This window comes from Salvelinus fontinalis, chromosome 4 (genome assembly GCF_029448725.1).
Source record: "Salvelinus fontinalis isolate EN_2023a chromosome 4, ASM2944872v1, whole genome shotgun sequence".
In the NCBI taxonomy this organism is placed as follows: domain Eukaryota; kingdom Metazoa; phylum Chordata; class Actinopteri; order Salmoniformes; family Salmonidae; genus Salvelinus; species Salvelinus fontinalis.
In genome coordinates, this window is record NC_074668.1 from 86,449,034 (window position 1) to 86,466,762 (window position 17,729).

General features: G+C 42.7%; 2 protein-coding genes across 2 annotated transcripts in view; one reads left to right on the forward strand and one right to left on the reverse strand.

Annotated features, from left to right (window-relative positions):
* Window positions 1-11,755, reverse strand: part of tubgcp4 (tubulin, gamma complex associated protein 4) — a 29,168-nt gene extending 17,413 nt beyond the window's left edge. Inside the window, exons 1-13 of the mRNA XM_055921797.1 lie at window positions 11,571-11,755; window positions 11,044-11,172; window positions 9,506-9,628; window positions 9,362-9,415; window positions 8,650-8,706; window positions 6,126-6,205; window positions 5,557-5,758; window positions 4,795-4,960; window positions 4,297-4,421; window positions 4,042-4,092; window positions 2,886-2,991; window positions 2,365-2,472; window positions 522-666 (exon numbers count right to left, since the gene is read on the reverse strand). Coding sequence (XP_055777772.1) covers window positions 522-666; window positions 2,365-2,472; window positions 2,886-2,991; window positions 4,042-4,092; window positions 4,297-4,421; window positions 4,795-4,960; window positions 5,557-5,758; window positions 6,126-6,205; window positions 8,650-8,706; window positions 9,362-9,415; window positions 9,506-9,628; window positions 11,044-11,172; window positions 11,571-11,648 — 1,424 coding nt within the window. The 5' untranslated portion in view covers window positions 11,649-11,755. The remainder of the gene's footprint in view (window positions 1-521; window positions 667-2,364; window positions 2,473-2,885; window positions 2,992-4,041; window positions 4,093-4,296; window positions 4,422-4,794; window positions 4,961-5,556; window positions 5,759-6,125; window positions 6,206-8,649; window positions 8,707-9,361; window positions 9,416-9,505; window positions 9,629-11,043; window positions 11,173-11,570) is intronic.
* A 199-nt stretch (window positions 11,756-11,954) lies between these two features.
* Window positions 11,955-17,325, forward strand: cdkn2aip (CDKN2A interacting protein). Its single transcript, XM_055921801.1, has 4 exons — window positions 11,955-12,053; window positions 12,925-13,174; window positions 13,765-13,880; window positions 14,576-17,325. Exons 2-4 carry the CDS (start codon window positions 12,927-12,929, stop codon window positions 15,115-15,117), a joined length of 906 nt encoding a protein of 301 aa, XP_055777776.1. The 5' UTR covers window positions 11,955-12,053; window positions 12,925-12,926; the 3' UTR covers window positions 15,118-17,325.
* The last annotated feature ends 404 nt before the right edge of the window (window positions 17,326-17,729 follow it).

The following is a 17,729-nucleotide window of genomic DNA, read 5'->3' on the forward strand; positions in this document are numbered from 1 at the left end:
GTAAACCCTAGACACTATTATGCGTGAAAAGCCCAGGAGGGCGGCTGTTTCTGAGGTACTGGATCCGGCGTGCCTGGCAGCGACGGTCATACCGCGCTCAGTCACTTAGGTCAGTCATTTTGCCCATTCTAACGTTCAATCGAACAGTAACTGAATGCCTCAATGCCTGTCTGCCTGCTTTATATAGCTAGCCACGGCCACGTGACTCACTGTCTGTAGGAGAGATCCATTTTCGTGAACGGGATGGTGCACCTAATAAACTGGGAGTGTAATGTTAAAATATTCCATTGTCTGTTTGCACAAACATTTGCTAATGGATTTCACTTCATGTTAAAAGTAGAGTCAGCAAAGTAAAAAGCAATATCGTGTCCATTTCCACAACTACTAAGAGTATTGAAGCACAAGGCTAAACTTCTCCACTGTTACGGGTCCTGCAGTGATCACATTGGGCCCTGGTCAACAGTAGTGCACTAAATATAGGGAATAAGGGACCACAGCGTTGCCTGCTGTACAATACTCACTTCTCCAGAACGGCAGGGGTGAAGAGGATGTGCAGGGGCCACTGGACCTTGTAGGCCAATCCCAGAGCAGCCCAGCCCGTAGGGGGCACCTCCCTGGGGGAGGACTCCTGTGGGGGAGTGGCCCCTTCCCGGGTCCCTGTGGCATCTGAGAACACAATCATACCATTAGCCCAAGGATGGCTCCACACCAGAGTATGTCATCAGAGTTGAGCGGTTTGAAATCTCACTCATCGCTCATGGAACAGTCTTTGTTAACCACTCTGCCGCTCAACATCCTTTCTCCCGCTCTGCTAAAAAAAGATTTTTTTTAAACACTCACAGGAACAAACAAATAAAACTGCTGCTCCAAATTCACTCCATTCATTTTTTAGGTGAAAAAGAATTGAACAAACACCCTATATACTGTTGTGACTAGGTACCATTTGTTTTTGAAGTAGGCTGTCATAAGAAGGTTCAACACAGGCTACTAAACAAGCACCTACCTAGGTGAAAGGTTGTGGCTACTGTGTTAAAAACAAATAGCTTTTTCTCTAATCTATTGATGATCAGATACGTCAGTTGTAACTGGTTCTGTTGAACTCACATTTTACACTTGATAGACAACTTTAGTAATGTTACAAACTTAGACTATTTTTTAACAATAGCCTATATAGAAACCAAAACGTCTCTGTTGCTGCTGCATGGCCCCATTGTTTGTCTTGTCATCAATTATACAGCCTGTGACATATTTCTTGGTCGACTCATATCAACATCTCTGCGCATTAGTGGTGGGGTAGGCTAAATAAATACAACACAATAGACCTTAATAAAAGAACGGTGATGAAGGAAATGAAAAATGGTGGACAGAGCATGGCCAGAGGTCGTGGCTGAACAGTACCGGTGCGCAATTGGGAGAGAAGGTCCTACACGATCCTACATTAAAAAAATAAAATAAAATTGGCCAAATTACACACACTCCATTCCTCTCTCCACTCTGCCCACATCCTCTGATCCACTCCATTGCATTGTTCACAAGATGGCACACACTGGGTAGAAGACATAGAAGAACGGATCATCCCAAATAGCACCCTATTCCCTATGACGTGCACTACTCTGACCAGAACTTTGTGAAAAATAGTGCACTATTATGTGGATTAGGGTGCCAAGTTCAATAGCCTTCTCTTCTCGTCTGCTTTCCTTCATTGGCTTTTAAAAAGATAACAGGCGACTTCCCAGTACACATCCATCAGATTGCCTTCTCCCATCTGGTGTTCCCAGGTTATAGCAGGAGAGATGAGGGAGAGATGACCAAGACAGGCATGCATAGACTGTCTTACAGCTAGCCACCAGATGGCAGCAACTGGTTACAAGAAAATATACTGGAGCACACAGCCAACGGTCCCAATATGTTCCTTACCACTTCCCCTTGGCCCTGACCTTTCCATATTTACAGATCTGAATGGTATAAGAAGTGTCATGGTGGACCTTCCGCCATATTGCTTACACATTACAGATCTGCAAACATGGAAGAGTAAGTTAGGGCCATGGGGTAGTAGGGAGCAGACCTGTGTTCAAATACTATTTAGGGCATTTCAATTACTTTCAAAAGACATTTCAAAGTAAATATTTTCTTTGAAAATACAACTAGCTGAATATTGGAATGCATTTGGAAATACACTTAATGTATTCGGCATGTATTATAAAATACACAATATAAAGTACTCAAATAAACATGTACTGAGCCCAGGTCTAGTAGGGAGAGAAAAGAGAACTCTAAGCAGCTCTAGTTAAACATACAGTTAGATCTCCTAGACTGCTAGTGGAGGGTTTCTGCTCCAATGAAAAGCCATTCTGAGGAACAAACCTTTGCTCTCCTTCCCCTGGTAGTCGATGGTGAGGTGCAGGAGAGGCAGGAGGTTGTCGTCGTCCAACAACACCTTGTGGGCAGCCTGCTGAAAGGCCACATTTACATCTGTGGAGGGGGTGGAGAAAACAGCCACTGTTGGATCCAAAGAAAGACTGCAATACACATGGAACTGTTCACATTCTCTTTACGGCATCCATCCTTCCTTCCTTCCTTCCTTCCTTCCTTACTTACTTCCTTCCTTGGAATAACAACGATCAGAAATGATTGTTTTAGTGAAAGATATTTACTGGAACCCCTATTTTGACCTAGCCACAGTGTTAGATCAGTGATCACTTCAAGGAAGGGAGGAAGTTAGGGTCCAGTTTAAACTGCATTTTTAAGTATTCCAGCAGGACCATGGTTTGTGATTGAATAAAGGGTGAATTTTCCATAAGATGAAGTTGGCCCTTAGGAGCTAGAATGTGCTATCAAGTTTAGATGTCTGTTAGAGTAAACTGATCCTGGATCTGTAAACATACCGTGTTCAGTGACAGCCGTGGGTGGGGTCTTGAGCATGTGCTGAGCGTGGTCAATGAACACCTGGTACAGCTCACCACGGCCCAACAGGTAAAAGTCCTTTATGATCTACAGGGAAAGAGAAACGGCGTGTTTGAGGGGTCAGCTTTAACAAGGCGAGGCACAGAATCACTCATCTTGATCGCATAAGGAGTAGTTATTTGAGATGCAAGGGGATTTGTAGATCAGTGATTCTGAGCAGTCCGACTGCAACGTATGTCATTTACAAAATAGCCTCCAACACTCTACTCAGCAAACTGGATGCAGTCTATCACAGTGCCATACGTTTTGTTACCAAAGCCCCATATACCACCCCCCACTGCGACCTGTATGCTCTCGTCGGCTGGCCCTCGCTACATATTCGTCGCCAGACCCACTGGCTCCAGGTCATTTATTAGTCTTTAATAGGTAAAGCTCCTCCTTAGCTCAGCTCACTGGTCACGATAACACGCTCCAGCAGGTATATCTCACTGGTCATCCCCAAAGCCAAAACCTACTTTGGCCGCCTTTCCTTCCAGTTCTCTGCTGCCAATGACCGGAACGAACTGCAAAAATCGCTGAAGCTGGACACTTATATTTCCCTCACTAATTTTAAACATCAGCTATCTGAGCAGCTAACCGATCACTGCAGCTGTACATAGCCCATCTGTAAATAGCCCATCCAAACTACCTACCTCATCCCCATATTATTTTTATTTACTTTTCTGCTTTTTTGCACACCAGTATTTCTACTTGCACATCATCATCTGCACATCTCTCTCTCCAGTGTTAATTTGCTCAATTGTAATTACTTCGCTACTATGGCCTATTTATTGCCTTACCTCCTCATGCCATTTGCACACACTGTATATAGATTTTTTTCAATTTTTTTCTATTGTGTTATTGACTGTAAGCTTGTTTATTCCATGTGTAACTCTGTGTTGTTGTTTGCGTTGCACTGCTTTGTTTTATCTTGGCCAGGTCGCAGTTGTAAATGAGAACTTGTTCTCAACTAGCCAACCTGGTTAAATAAAGGTGAAATATATATATATTTTTTAAATGTAGTCGAGCTCAAACATGACCACTAACAATCTGAAATCAACTGTAAACGGTCACAGCTAGATAGTCCAAATTACAAACCTTCAGTTGCCCCAGGAGATCAGATTCCTCCACCATTAATGTCCACAGGTGCTGCAAATTGGATACATTCATTCATCAACTGTTGATTGGATTCACATACCGATGACTAATGTATGGAGTTATTGAGATGAATGTGGCCCTAATATCAACTGAATAGAACAGGACCTTTTTGTCCAGCTGATAGTGGGAAGTTACAGCAGACATTACAAACACATATCTGACATTTCCTCAGATATGTTGAAGTGCGAAGCCCACCTCTGCCACGGTGCTGCGGATGCCGTCTATGAGGTTCTCAAAGTCCACTAGGCTGAAGAGGGGCTGCTGTTTGAGACGGTGCAGCTCTGTAGCAAACATGTCCTCCTGATGCTTCAGTATAGAGCCTGGACACAGACACACCCAGAGGGAGGAAAACATGATCCAACAAAATGTTAAAAATCTTTCATTCCAAGTTGAACGTGGAACTCCTGAAGTGATATTGTCGCAATATGTTACATTGAAGTAGTGCTCGGCGAGATAGTTGTGATTTTTGTGTTGTGGAAGTTTTTAGAGAAGCGTAGCAACCAAAGCAAACCAAATAGATGCCAAAATCAGCAATAATGCTAATGGTGCTTACCTGAGTGAAGGTGAAAAGACAGAAAACGCTCCCTTTCTCCTCCCTCTACTGTTTCCCTACTGTAACTAAATCATTAACAAGTCAACGTGAAACGTAGCTACAGCTAATAACAAAGGTACATGTGTGGACCAGGTTCTCACCAGCTCTGGACGGGCTGTGGTTGTGGTTCTCAAACATCTGGACGGACTCCCCCACGAAGAGGATCTTCTCAGCCACGCGGATGGGGACGTAGGAGGGCAGCATCTCAGCCCGCAGAGAGAACTGCTGCAGGGACGGAGCCAGCATGTTCTCTTCCTCTATCAGCCTCTACAACGGAATACAGACAACGGCATCGTTCATTAGGGCACGCAACGGAAAACATTTTCAAACAGAAAACGAAAATGAGCATGTCTTATTGGACCAGTCTGGGTACTCACTCCCTGTTTCAGTTAGTTTTTCCCTGCTTTGTGCCTTATGAACATGACCCAAATCAGCCTCCTGAAACTGACTGGAAGTACATACACATGACTTTTAGATCTTATCCATCCTGCAATCTTTACTCTAACAGTAGTGGTGCAAGCTTTACACTAACGCAAGCACTTCAAATCCAAGTGGACAGATAAAGTGCCAAGGTATGAAGTAGGATGAAATTACCCATAGACTGATCTTAGGTCAGTTTTGCCTCCCCACCCGATATTTAAGATTAGGATTTGGGGGAAGATATAAACTGAACCTAAAGCTGTGCCTAAGGGCAACTTCTACCCGCCATCTCACTAGATTCTGTAGTTCTCTCAGCTGGAAACATGGATGCATTTGCCAATAGATGCTGATCTAGAATCAGTTTTGCCTCTTACCTTAGATCAGCCAGTTAAGATTTGAGGAAGATAAAAGCTGATCCTGAATCTTAGCATACGGGCTCTCACCAGGTCCTGTAGTTCTTTCAGCTGTTTACCGCTGAGGCCTCCAATCCCCAGGTCCTCCTCGTCCTCCTCCTGGTTGGCGGCGGCCCCTCCAGCGCTGGGCCCCTGCTTCACATAGAACTCCTCACTCTGGTCCAGCAGCAGACCATGCAGCATCCACGCCGCCAGCTGCTTGTACATCACCCCGTGGCACACCGCCAGGATCCTGAGTAGACAGACAGCAGAGAGATCCATTATGTTGTGTTGCCCTAAGAAACACCAGCCAGGTATCGGTATAGATTCAAGTGTTTATGTTTAGGAGGAGATGACATGTGTCATGGGAATCATTTATCCAGGGGTGAAATAACACTTTTTTTTTTTTAAATACACACCCCGGGATCTTACCATTGTAAAATTACAGAAAATTCAAAACCCCCTTCAGGTTTTGCCTGGAAATTTGGCATGCATATTTCACTTTGCAGCACCAGTTTCAGGATGACACCACACATGCAGCATAGATCCAAGTAATAGCATAAACAATGCATAAGAGGCTAACTTCACATTTGATTGAAAAAGTTGTGGCCGTAACTTACTTCTCCAGGGCCATGCGAACAGGGGGCAGACCTCCACAGCTGTGCTTGTACACCGTCTCCAGGATCTGACAGCCGTGGATCTAATTAGGACAGACAGGATATGACCTCATTTCCATATTCCACACTAATTGATTCAACTGTGCCTACCCATGATGCACTCTGCTCTGAGCGATGTGACAACTTTGTGCCCCTGTACCACAGCAGCCACCATGAACTTTAAATTGGGAGAGAGATGGTATTGTTACAGAAAAATTCAAAACTAAGGCACATCAGAAATGTGTTGACCCTTAGACTTTGAGAACACAAATAGTTTTTGGAGAGTGCTATGGGTGTATGAAAAGTGCTTTATGAGCGTCTTAAATCATTTCCTCCAAAGTAATTGTGTTTGTGTGATTTCTCAGTCATATCAGAAGGAGAGTGAATACTTGTGTCTCCATTGTAATGCCCTCACCCTCTAGGACTATTGTCTCGTCTCCATTGTAATGCCCTTACCTTCTGGGACTATTGTCTCGTCTCCATTGTAATGCCCTTATCTTCTGGGACTATTGTCTCGTCTCCATTGTAATGCCCTTACCTTCTGGGTCTATTGTCCTGTCTCCATTGCAATGCCCTCACCTTCTAGGACTACTGTCTCGTCTCCATTGTAATGTCCTTACCTTCTGGGACTATTGTCTCGTCTCCATTGTAATGCCCTCACCTTCTAGGACTATTGTCTCGTCTCCATTGTGATGCCCTTACCTTCTAGGACTATTGTCTCGTCTCCATTGTAATGTCTTTACCTTCTGGGACTATTGTCTCGTCTCCATTGTAATGCCCTTACCTTCTGGGACTATTGTTTTGTCTCTATTGTAATGCCCTCACCTTCTAGGACTATTGTTTTGTCTCTATTGTAATGCCCTCACCTTCTAGGACTATTGTTTTGTCTCTATTGTAATGCCCTTACCTTCTGGGACTGTTTTGTCTCTATTGTAATGCCCTCGCCTTCTGGGACTATTGTTTTGTCTCTATTGTAATGCCCTCACCTTCTAGGACTATTGTTTTGTCTCTATTGTAATGCCCTCACCTTCTAGGACTATTGTTTTGTCTCTATTGTAATGCCCTTACCTTCTGGGACTGTTTTGTCTCTATTGTAATGCCCTCACCTTCTGGGACTATTGTCTCGTCTCCATTGTAATGCCCTTATCTTCTGGGACTATTGTCTCGTCTCCATTGTAATGCCCTTACCTTCTGGGTCTATTGTCCTGTCTCCATTGCAATGCCCTCACCTTCTAGGACTACTGTCTCGTCTCCATTGTAATGTCCTTACCTTCTGGGACTATTGTCTCGTCTCCATTGTAATGCCCTCACCTTCTAGGACTATTGTCTCGTCTCCATTGTGATGCCCTTACCTTCTAGGACTATTGTCTCGTCTCCATTGTAATGTCTTTACCTTCTGGGACTATTGTCTCGTCTCCATTGTAATGCCCTTACCTTCTGGGACTATTGTTTTGTCTCTATTGTAATGCCCTCACCTTCTAGGACTATTGTTTTGTCTCTATTGTAATGCCCTCACCTTCTAGGACTATTGTTTTGTCTCTATTGTAATGCCCTTACCTTCTGGGACTGTTTTGTCTCTATTGTAATGCCCTCGCCTTCTGGGACTATTGTTTTGTCTCTATTGTAATGCCCTCACCTTCTAGGACTATTGTTTTGTCTCTATTGTAATGCCCTCACCTTCTAGGACTATTGTTTTGTCTCTATTGTAATGCCCTTACCTTCTGGGACTGTTTTGTCTCTATTGTAATGCCCTCACCTTCTGGGACTATTGTCTCGTCTCCATTGTAATGCCCTTATCTTCTGGGACTATTGTCTCGTCTCCATTGTAATGCCCTTACCTTCTGGGTCTATTGTCCTGTCTCCATTGCAATGCCCTCACCTTCTAGGACTACTGTCTCGTCTCCATTGTAATGTCCTTACCTTCTGGGACTATTGTCTCGTCTCCATTGTAATGCCCTCACCTTCTAGGACTATTGTCTCGTCTCCATTGTGATGCCCTTACCTTCTAGGACTATTGTCTCGTCTCCATTGTAATGTCTTTACCTTCTGGGACTATTGTCTCGTCTCCATTGTAATGCCCTTACCTTCTGGGACTATTGTTTTGTCTCTATTGTAATGCCCTCACCTTCTAGGACTATTGTTTTGTCTCTATTGTAATGCCCTCACCTTCTAGGACTATTGTTTTGTCTCTATTGTAATGCCCTTACCTTCTGGGACTGTTTTGTCTCTATTGTAATGCCCTCGCCTTCTGGGACTATTGTTTTGTCTCTATTGTAATGCCCTCACCTTCTAGGACTATTGTTTTGTCTCTATTGTAATGCCCTCACCTTCTAGGACTATTGTTTTGTCTCTATTGTAATGCCCTTACCTTCTGGGACTGTTTTGTCTCTATTGTAATGCCCTCACCTTCTGGGACTATTGTCTCGTCTCCATTGTAATGCCCTTACCTTCTAGGACTATTGTCTTGTCTCCATTGTAATGCCCTTACCTTCTGGGACTTTATTGTCTCCACCACCACCATAACAGAGGGAAACAGCAACTGAAACTGGAGGAGAACAACATGATTACATAAAATGACTTGGGTATATTGTTAAATTAATATTTTATTTCCTAATTCCATTCATGACATATTGAAAGATACTGTGGTTCTTGTGACTGTAGGTGTGAAAGTTCACATTTAAAGATGGAATCTGCATTAGGGGAAACAGCGCCACTGTCTGGATTGGATGCTGTGGATGAAAATCCAGCACTTGGGAGAAAAAGGAATTTAGGAATATATGTATAATTAGTTAACTACATGTACAGTACACGTGCGCGAAAGTAGCAGTGGAAGTATTTTTGTCCGTTGGAGTAAACCAATCAGAGGAGGGGTGGAAGGGTGGCAGCGCCACTGTAAACCCCCAGCACCTTTGTTATTGTTTTTGTTTTGTGGATGGAATGGAGGTCAGGTGCGTCGAGCAGTGTGGTCAAAGACAAAAAGTGCAGTACATATTGTTCTGTTTTATCGCGTGTGCAATGATGTTAGAGGAGGGAAAAACAGTGTTTGTAGCTTGCAGTAACTTTTTTGTTGTTGTAATTTCCTAAACTGTTTCACCATTAAGGATTCCAGCTTTAAAGGTCTAAAACAATTAATTCTACTTCAAATGTATAACAAGCAAATCTAAATCAGAAAAACTAGTAAAAACAGTAACTGGCATTACCTGATCCAACATATAATTCACATGAGATATGGAGAGATGTGGGTCGCCAAGAAACTGCAATGAAGAGGACAATAGTGGGATTGATTATGAATGTGCATTGTATTAATTAGTGCTACAATGCATTTAGTAAATGATCTTCGCTACCTCTTGTTCGAGGTCCAGGAGAGCCTGTCTATAAGGCTGTAGCATGGAGTCCAGTCCCGTGCAGAAAGCCCGCAGGTAAACCCCATTGAGTCCGGCCTGGTTTGTCTGAATGGAGTGGTGCTCCTGCAAAGTACAATCAGAGCTTGTTAACACTATAGTATTTAGCTATATCTGATTAGTATTTGCAGTAATACTAGTACATCTCAATCTAAAAAACAACAACACATGGCACTCACTCTAAAGTTGGTTTAGATTCATTGCCACCGACTCTCACAGAATTTAACCAGTTAATCAGGATTAAAAAATATAAACCCATCTAAGGGGAGGTTTCCCAGACACAGATTAAGTGTAATTCTGCACTAAAAAGCATTTTCAATGGAGATTCTCCATTGAGTTGGCTTTTTAGTCCAGAGATTATACTACAAATCAGGTTTGAGGAGTTAGCAAAGCAACTTTGTTCAACTTGGAATAACCGGTCAGATGAAAGAGGCTCACCTTTTAGCCAGGTAAATTTCTATGGCAATGAATCCTTCAGAACTAACCTATTCTGGGGTAGGCTAACTCAGGGTTTACTATATTTATCCTGAATGAAGTGTCTGATGCCACGTTAAATACAACTAGGAACATGGATAAATATGAGATCAAATCATGACGTCAGTGATCTAAGGTCGGAAAGTCAAACTTTTAGAAAAAGGCCTGAGCTGGAATTCCGAGTTGGATGATCATTCACATCGATTTTTCCCCAGTCTGAGCAATTTTTTTTCAAAATGTCCACTTGTTTTGAATGCACTGAAGTCGGAAGTCTGAGATTTACGAGTTCCTAGTTGTTTTGAGCGATTAAATATGTAATTAATCAAACGTTTGTGTAAAAAATAAATATTAAAACACCCATCACATTACACATTTAGTAATGGCAAGATGCATTTGAAAGTTCACCCACAGTAAAACTTTTGCATGACTAAAAAACATTTTTACTGATAGGACTGGGGAAAAGGGTGCTTGTGTGCATTGATAAGCACACCAAAGCACATCAAAGACAGCATTATTAGCCTATTTCACATTAGCCTGCTGAATTTGCAAGATGTTCTTTCATGTTCATTTCGGCAAAAATGAAAATGTGGCACTGACTCTCCCATGGATTGACGGTTTTAGCATTGTCTCAATGAAGAGTTTGGCATTCGACCAGCAACATGCAACATGCACGTGTAGTTACATGCCTGCTAGAGTTAGTGGCAGATGAAGTCTGAGCTGGAATGTGAAGCTAATTGAAGCTGGCTAGTTTTATAAAAGCCTGAGTAGATCGAGCTTCAATCGTAGTTTTCCTCAAGTCCTCACCTTATAAAAAAGTAAGAGATAAGCAGGGAGAACATTGGAGGAGAAGGAACCCCAGATATCCTTCAACGATCTCCTCGCTTCCAAATCAAATCACATTTTATTGGTCATATACACCCGCAATAACATCTGCTAAAAATGTGTAACAAAGGACCTGAGAAGAGGAAAATGCTTTTGGCACTCCATCTTCTGGGTATTTATCTCACCTGCTGGTGGACATGGCCTGTGTGTTGCTCTATGAACTCTGTGAAGCGAATGTAATCGGATCCCAGTTTGCAGAGGCGGTTCAGGACACTGGTCTCACTGGGATGGAGAAAGGGCAGGTCCTGGGAGACCTAAAGGAGTAGCAGAGGTTCAGTTAACCCCTTACTCATAACTCCTTAACAGTGCATTCTTTAACTATGGTTCAGTTAGCTATATGTACATCGTGAAGTTGAGAAAAACTCGGCTAAAAGGTTCAGTGGGATGCATGTCACACTTACCACCAGCCACTAAAACAAAACTATAGTGAAGTGTACATACAGCAACAACAGAGAGAAAAAAAACGAGTGATGGGTGCCAACAAAAGCAGAACATAAAACAATTCATAAGGTTACTAGCTAGTTGCAGTAGCTAGCTACTTGAGAAAAAAAGGTTAACATTGCTAGCCAGCTTCTTGCAGCGGTGTTTGTACTTTGTAGAGCTAGCTCTGTAACGTTACTGTAGTTAGGTAGGTAACGTTACCCCGATATACCTGTAAACCTGTCCGTTTGTTCCATGTGAATATAGTCCCAGGGTATCCACTTAACGCCAACAGGAGCTCGTGAATCATTTTAATAAAATTAAAATCGGATATCAGGTCAAAGTTTACATAAATTGCAGTGTTGAGCCTTTCATTCAATCACAACACCACCGATCCTGTCGCCGCCGCAACCCGATGACGTTTCAATGACGAGAGCAAAGAATTATGGAAACTGTAGTCTTTCTTTTGGTTTCCACATAAGTTAATTAAACGTTTTCTTCCCTTGTACGATTGATTTAGCTACTGTAATGATCACTGTTTGCTATCTAAAACCCCCAACATATATATCAATTATCTCGAAGTAGCTATATCTTTGGTCAAAAACCTGTGGTGTCTGTTGTTACGCAATCGTGTGGAAGTTGTAGTTCGACAGCCAACTTGTTTGCATCATTGGTCATGACTCATACAGCAACGGCGCTGCCTGGACAGCTTGAGGTTCGTTCTGAACTGTATATTTGCTATCAATAAAATATATTCTGCAACTTTCTATGATATAGTTAACCAGTAAGCTATATGTTGCTCAAATAAAGCTAACGTTGGCGTAGTGCAGTCACCAACATACGTTTGTTGTGTTTGCTGGCTAGGCTAATACCCGGCGTTTGTTTTAAAGTCTTACGCTAATTCAATGCTAGCTAACTAGCTACCCACATTGGAGGATGGCTAGCTATGTAAAATATATTAACCTGGTTGATGTTAAATTCATCACTGAATGATCTGTTTGGATTAACTTCTGATTATAAGTTAGCTAGTAACAACAGAGACGGTAATGTTAGACAACTGGCATTGCAACAAACCAACATTGACTTCCGTAAACGAGCGGTTTTCTGATTTGGCCCTACTAACGTTACGTGATATTTGTTATGATAGCTAATTCGCCCTCTCCCCACAATCTCGAAGTTGCTTGGTAAGCAGTGATGACAATAATCACAAAGAATAGATGCCAGCAGTGACTTTAAAATATGTCAGAAGACGACTACTTCAGTTTCCGTAGCGTTATAATTGTCCCTCTTAACAAGCCGCTGCTGACAAATTGCAGGTGAAGGACTCTGGCTATAACCATATTTCTGGCGTTATAACTGTCATAGAACAGCAACAGCTTCCAGTGCCTGATGAATCTGTTGATGCCGTTCCCCTAGAAAAACATGATAGACAGAGCACAAAACACACTGGACTTAGTGTGGTATATAATTTCCCATCAAATCAGCTGATTTGATTCGCGTCTTGAGTAGCCTGTTTTTGCCTCTAGTCACTGTAAGACTGATATAGCCTAACACATTGTGTCCTGTGTCTCTGCTCTGTGTTACAGTGATGGCGGAGGGGAGGAGTGGAGAGGACATTGTTTCAGAGTACCTGGACCAGAACCCTCACCTGGTCGAGTGGGTGGAGTCGCTCCGAGGAGTGCATGAGACCAACAAGCAGTGGCATGCCAGACAAGAGTTTTTCCTGAGGAACATGGAGACGTTCCCCACAGTCCAGCCAGGCTTCCCCAGCCCCAGTCTGGACAGGCTGCTCTCACTGTCCATATGCTGGGCCAACCACATCTTCTTGGGCTGCAGGTATGTGTATTGTATCCTGGTCCCAGATCTGTTTGTGCTGTCTTGTCAACTAGATCTCAAACAGGCTATGTTTGAGGAATGGATAGAGGAACTTAGTTTTAATGGATTTCAATGTGGAGCGTTACTGTAATATAATTTTCACACTTCACACAAAATGTATGCACATACTACTGTAAGTATATCTGGATAAAAGTATCTGTTAACTGGCGTATACTACAGAGACGAGCTGAGCTGCAATGGCCTGGTTATGCATCCACCATAGTAGTTTAAAACCTGCTGGAAAGGACAGTGTGAGAAGGAAATATCCGAGCCAGCACAGTATGGTTGGGGTCTGTACTGTTGATAGTGTGAAAAGAGTATTAGTTAGTTACAATGGGGGCTGCTGCTGGTGCTCTTCCATAGCATCTGGTTTAAAATCATTCAACACTAGAACGTATACTCTCCAGTTTGGACCAACCAGAATTAAAAACTACTACAGAATTCCAAAAAAGTAAACCAATGTAAAAACAAACAAAACAAAAAAAACAGGAGACCAGGGTCAACTGTCCTAAGGGGGAATTTAGTCTTCTTCTGACTGTGATGTTTTGCAGATACCCTCAACCTGTCATGGACAGGATCAAGGAAATGGCAGAGGGAGTGGTTGTCAATGATGCTCCAGTTCGAAAGACCAGAGATGAAATCATGGGGAAAGGAAAGAGGACTGCAGGTATGATGCTGAAATCCTACTGTATATTCAGTTGTGTACATACTTCTCATAACTAGTTTTTATTACTTTTTCCCCCATCAAATTTTTATTACTATTTGTTATTTAGGACTTTGTTTGACATTTGATCCTTGATTGATATTGTACAGCATTGTTGAGGAGAGTTAGCAAGTAAGTATTTCACTGTACTGTTTACAACTGTATCCTGTTCACTTGATCAATAAACGTTGATTTCATTTTGGATTTTAGACTATTTAAAGTTTAGATTCCTTGTATAGTTTGGAGAGTCCAACTTTAAACGTTTTAATTGACGCTAATATTATAGCCCTACAAAGAAAATGTCCTGTCTTTGACCAATGGCCTGTCTTTGCTTCAGGGTTGTACAATATTGTTAACTTATGGAAGTGATTCAATACACTGAACGGCAATTATTGTGATGCTGTATATCTATTTCTGTATATTTGTGGGACAATTAAAGCGGGAAAAGTTCTGTACTTTTCCATCAAACATACTCTACATTGTTACGGTTAGATTAATCATACAGCAGTATTTTTTTCTGCTGCTTTTGTTTTGGCCTTGAAGTAAACGCTGCCTATCCGACGCCTCCCTCACACCGCTGGAATCTGTCCTCTGCAGGTGAAGCCAGTGTTGCCGGGAAGAATCCCTACTCAGTTGTCTTTTATCTCGCTGATTCTCAGGGGGCGACGACGACAGCTGCGCCAAGCGGACCAAGCCTGGGAACCCCTTCAAGCAAGGCCCACCCCCGCAGGCACCTGCCGAGCACCAGCCCTTCTTCAACCGCCTCTACAAGGCTGTGGCGTGGAAGCTGGTGTCGGCAGGGGGCTTCGGCCCCAACCTGGACCACTTTGAGATCCTGCGTGCCTGCACTGAGTCGTCCAAAGAGAGCCTGAGCTGCATCTTTGTGCCCCTGAAGGACATCCCCGACCTGCCGGCGGCGCGCACCCAGAAGGAGGGCCAGGTGTGCGAGCTGCGCTGCCAGACAGTCTATCTGGGCACGGGCTACGGGCGTGATGAGGCGGCCGCCAGGGCCATGGCATCCAAGGAGGCCCTCAAGGCCTTCCAGGGGCGCAAGGTGACGGTGAAGATCTGTCGGCGGCGGTTCAATGGTAGGGATGTAGAGGATCTGGTACTGCTGGATGATCAGCCCAGGAACCCGGGCTTCCCTCCCGCTATCAGCTACCCCTTCCAGCCAGAGCAGCAGGGAGACGGGCCGTCGTAGCACAGCCATGAGTCATAGAGTATCCTCCGGGGGCCTTTCCAGAGTCATGTTCAGTAGGCATCAACATTTTGTAAAATGGGGACGTAGGAATGAGGGTTTGAAATAATTTCACAATTTGAATAGTATAATGAATTTTTGTCAGATATTCGAAGTACATGTGTTATTGTTTTTTTTGTTTTTTACCTGAGCACTGCTGCGGGAGGGAGAGAGGCTGGCGTTCTATTGCTGCAGCTGCAGAAGGGGTGAACAGATGGATGGAGGGAGAGAGAGAGACACCAAGGCAATTCAATGTTATTTATTATCCTATATAACAGTGCCTGTCTTGACTGGAGTAGCATAGAGAAGCTAGCCAGCTATAGCTAGCTAGGCTAATTGAGGCCACATGCTGCGCTTTTTCCCCAACTCCATTCAGATAAAACGACAGCCTACCTGTTGGTTGTTATTCTTTCTCATTTCGCTAACTTTTAATTCAGTAATTTTATTCCATCTTGCATTGCATAAGTGAACTTTCATGCCACTTGTTACACATTTAGCCTCTTTTCCACGTTGATTGGCCAACATAAACAACAAGCTACGCACGTCTACCGGTCTTTTTATGGGGTGCACTGGGCATGTCATAAAAACAACATAAAAAAGTTAGTTGTTAAATTAATAATTTGAAATGGCATGGTATATCCTTGTATGTAACAATGTCCCATGGATATTTTAATTTACAAAAATTGTTTTCTGTGTAAAATAGGCCTATATTTCTTTCTTCTCACAAAATTGTATACTCACACAAGTATTCGAATACTAACATCTGTTCGACTATTCAAATAACCATGCCCATCCCTAACTGGGAGGAACTACCTCTCCTGGACTTATATAAATGCTAATTTCAGTTTTCCGTTCCGAAACGTTTTGCTACTGTGTGCCCTAATGAACACGGCCCTGGTATTTAGAAGTTGTGTGGGTTTGAATGGAGCTGCTCTATGAGTCATACAGTACCACTGAATGGATGGACTCAATGCATCATCACCACCACTTAGTAGTTTTTACGCTTTTATTATTCTTGAGGAGCATATACCCAGTTCTTGTTCCATAGGTCATTTGGATTCCTTCAGAGTGGGGATGGTAAGAAGTTTAGTCCCTTTAGTATCGGTTGTGCCTGTTTGCTGCCTACCACAATGGAGAAATGTACACAGTTTGTAAGGGTGTGGTTTACAAAATGTCATCACATTTCCCTCCCTTTGCTTGGGTCTATAGTCACACCATGCACTTTCCTTCTATGTCCTCTAGCTCAGGGCTCCGGGGTGAAGTTCCCCCTAAATCTAGGATCAGCTTCCTCTCCCTCAATCCTAACCTTAGCCATTAGTGAGGAAAATGCTAAACTGACCCAGGATCAGCCTCTGGGTGCGACTTAACCCTACACCTAGCTCAGGACTATGGTGGATAGTGCGGCTGCACCCGGTCTGACCCTCAAGCCATTTAATCAGCTATCTGATTAACAACCCGACCACTAGACGAGGGACATTTCTACCGTTTATCAATACCATTAATAACATGCAACTAATGAACCCTGTGTGGCTCGTCATTCGAGTTTTCTATTGATGCTTCAAATCTCCCTGAGTGATCACATTACAAATGTTATGCTGTTTTTGTTTAATGAAGTTACAAAGTTAGTCATGGAATGAGAATGAGGTATACTTCTGATAATACAACACAGGCTCTAGTATTTAAATGCACAAGTCCTCTATGACAGAATCATTATTTCAACTGTTGTTTTCTGTTCACAGTAGAATGCATTGTCACTATTATAACTCAGTGTGTTTGTCTGAATACAAACGGAGGCATCTTGTTTAGTTGTTCTGCATGATGTACATCTTGTTGATGATGGAACTTTGACATTCATTTAAAACCACTCTGTTCTATTTTGTGTGAGGAAAGCTGTTGAGAAAATGTCGGTTTTTGTTATGTTTATTCATTGATTCAATAATTCTAAAGGAGATGATTGGTGTTAAGCCAGGTTCATATGTTTGATAGTGCTTGAGTCTTTACATTCAAAAATCATCAATGGAAGATTGCTGCTGTAATGTTTTGCTTTTCAAAGCTGAATGATATGAAATGGGTTGCGTTGATGTGTAAATGGCCACAATATTTAGTGACACTTTACATTTCTATGAGCGGTCCCTGTTTCTATATTTTTGTAAATAAAAATAATTTAAAGAATGTTTGACGTCCAATGATTGTGTCTTATCCACACTGACATGAAGAGGGTGAAAGACATTTATCAAAGACAAGATCATAGATTAAGTCCCAATTATGGTAAGGTTGGGTTGCCATCAAGTCTTTGGGGTTTGAATGTTGATAGTTGTAGCTTTATTTATTATTCACTGATAGATTATTTCAATTATCCATACAGGTTTTGGAGAGGTGCAGGGGCCTGCCACACTGGGCGCCCGGGGAGCTATGGTTGTAGGGGATAAAGTGCCTTGCTCAAGGGTTGCTGGCTCGTCTCCCTAACCGCTAGGCTACCTGTCGCCCATGTAGTATGTCTCAAGCATAATGACTCAGGGTAATGAAAACACATGCTTGGATATATTTAAGCCATAAGGCACGAGAGGGTATTGTAT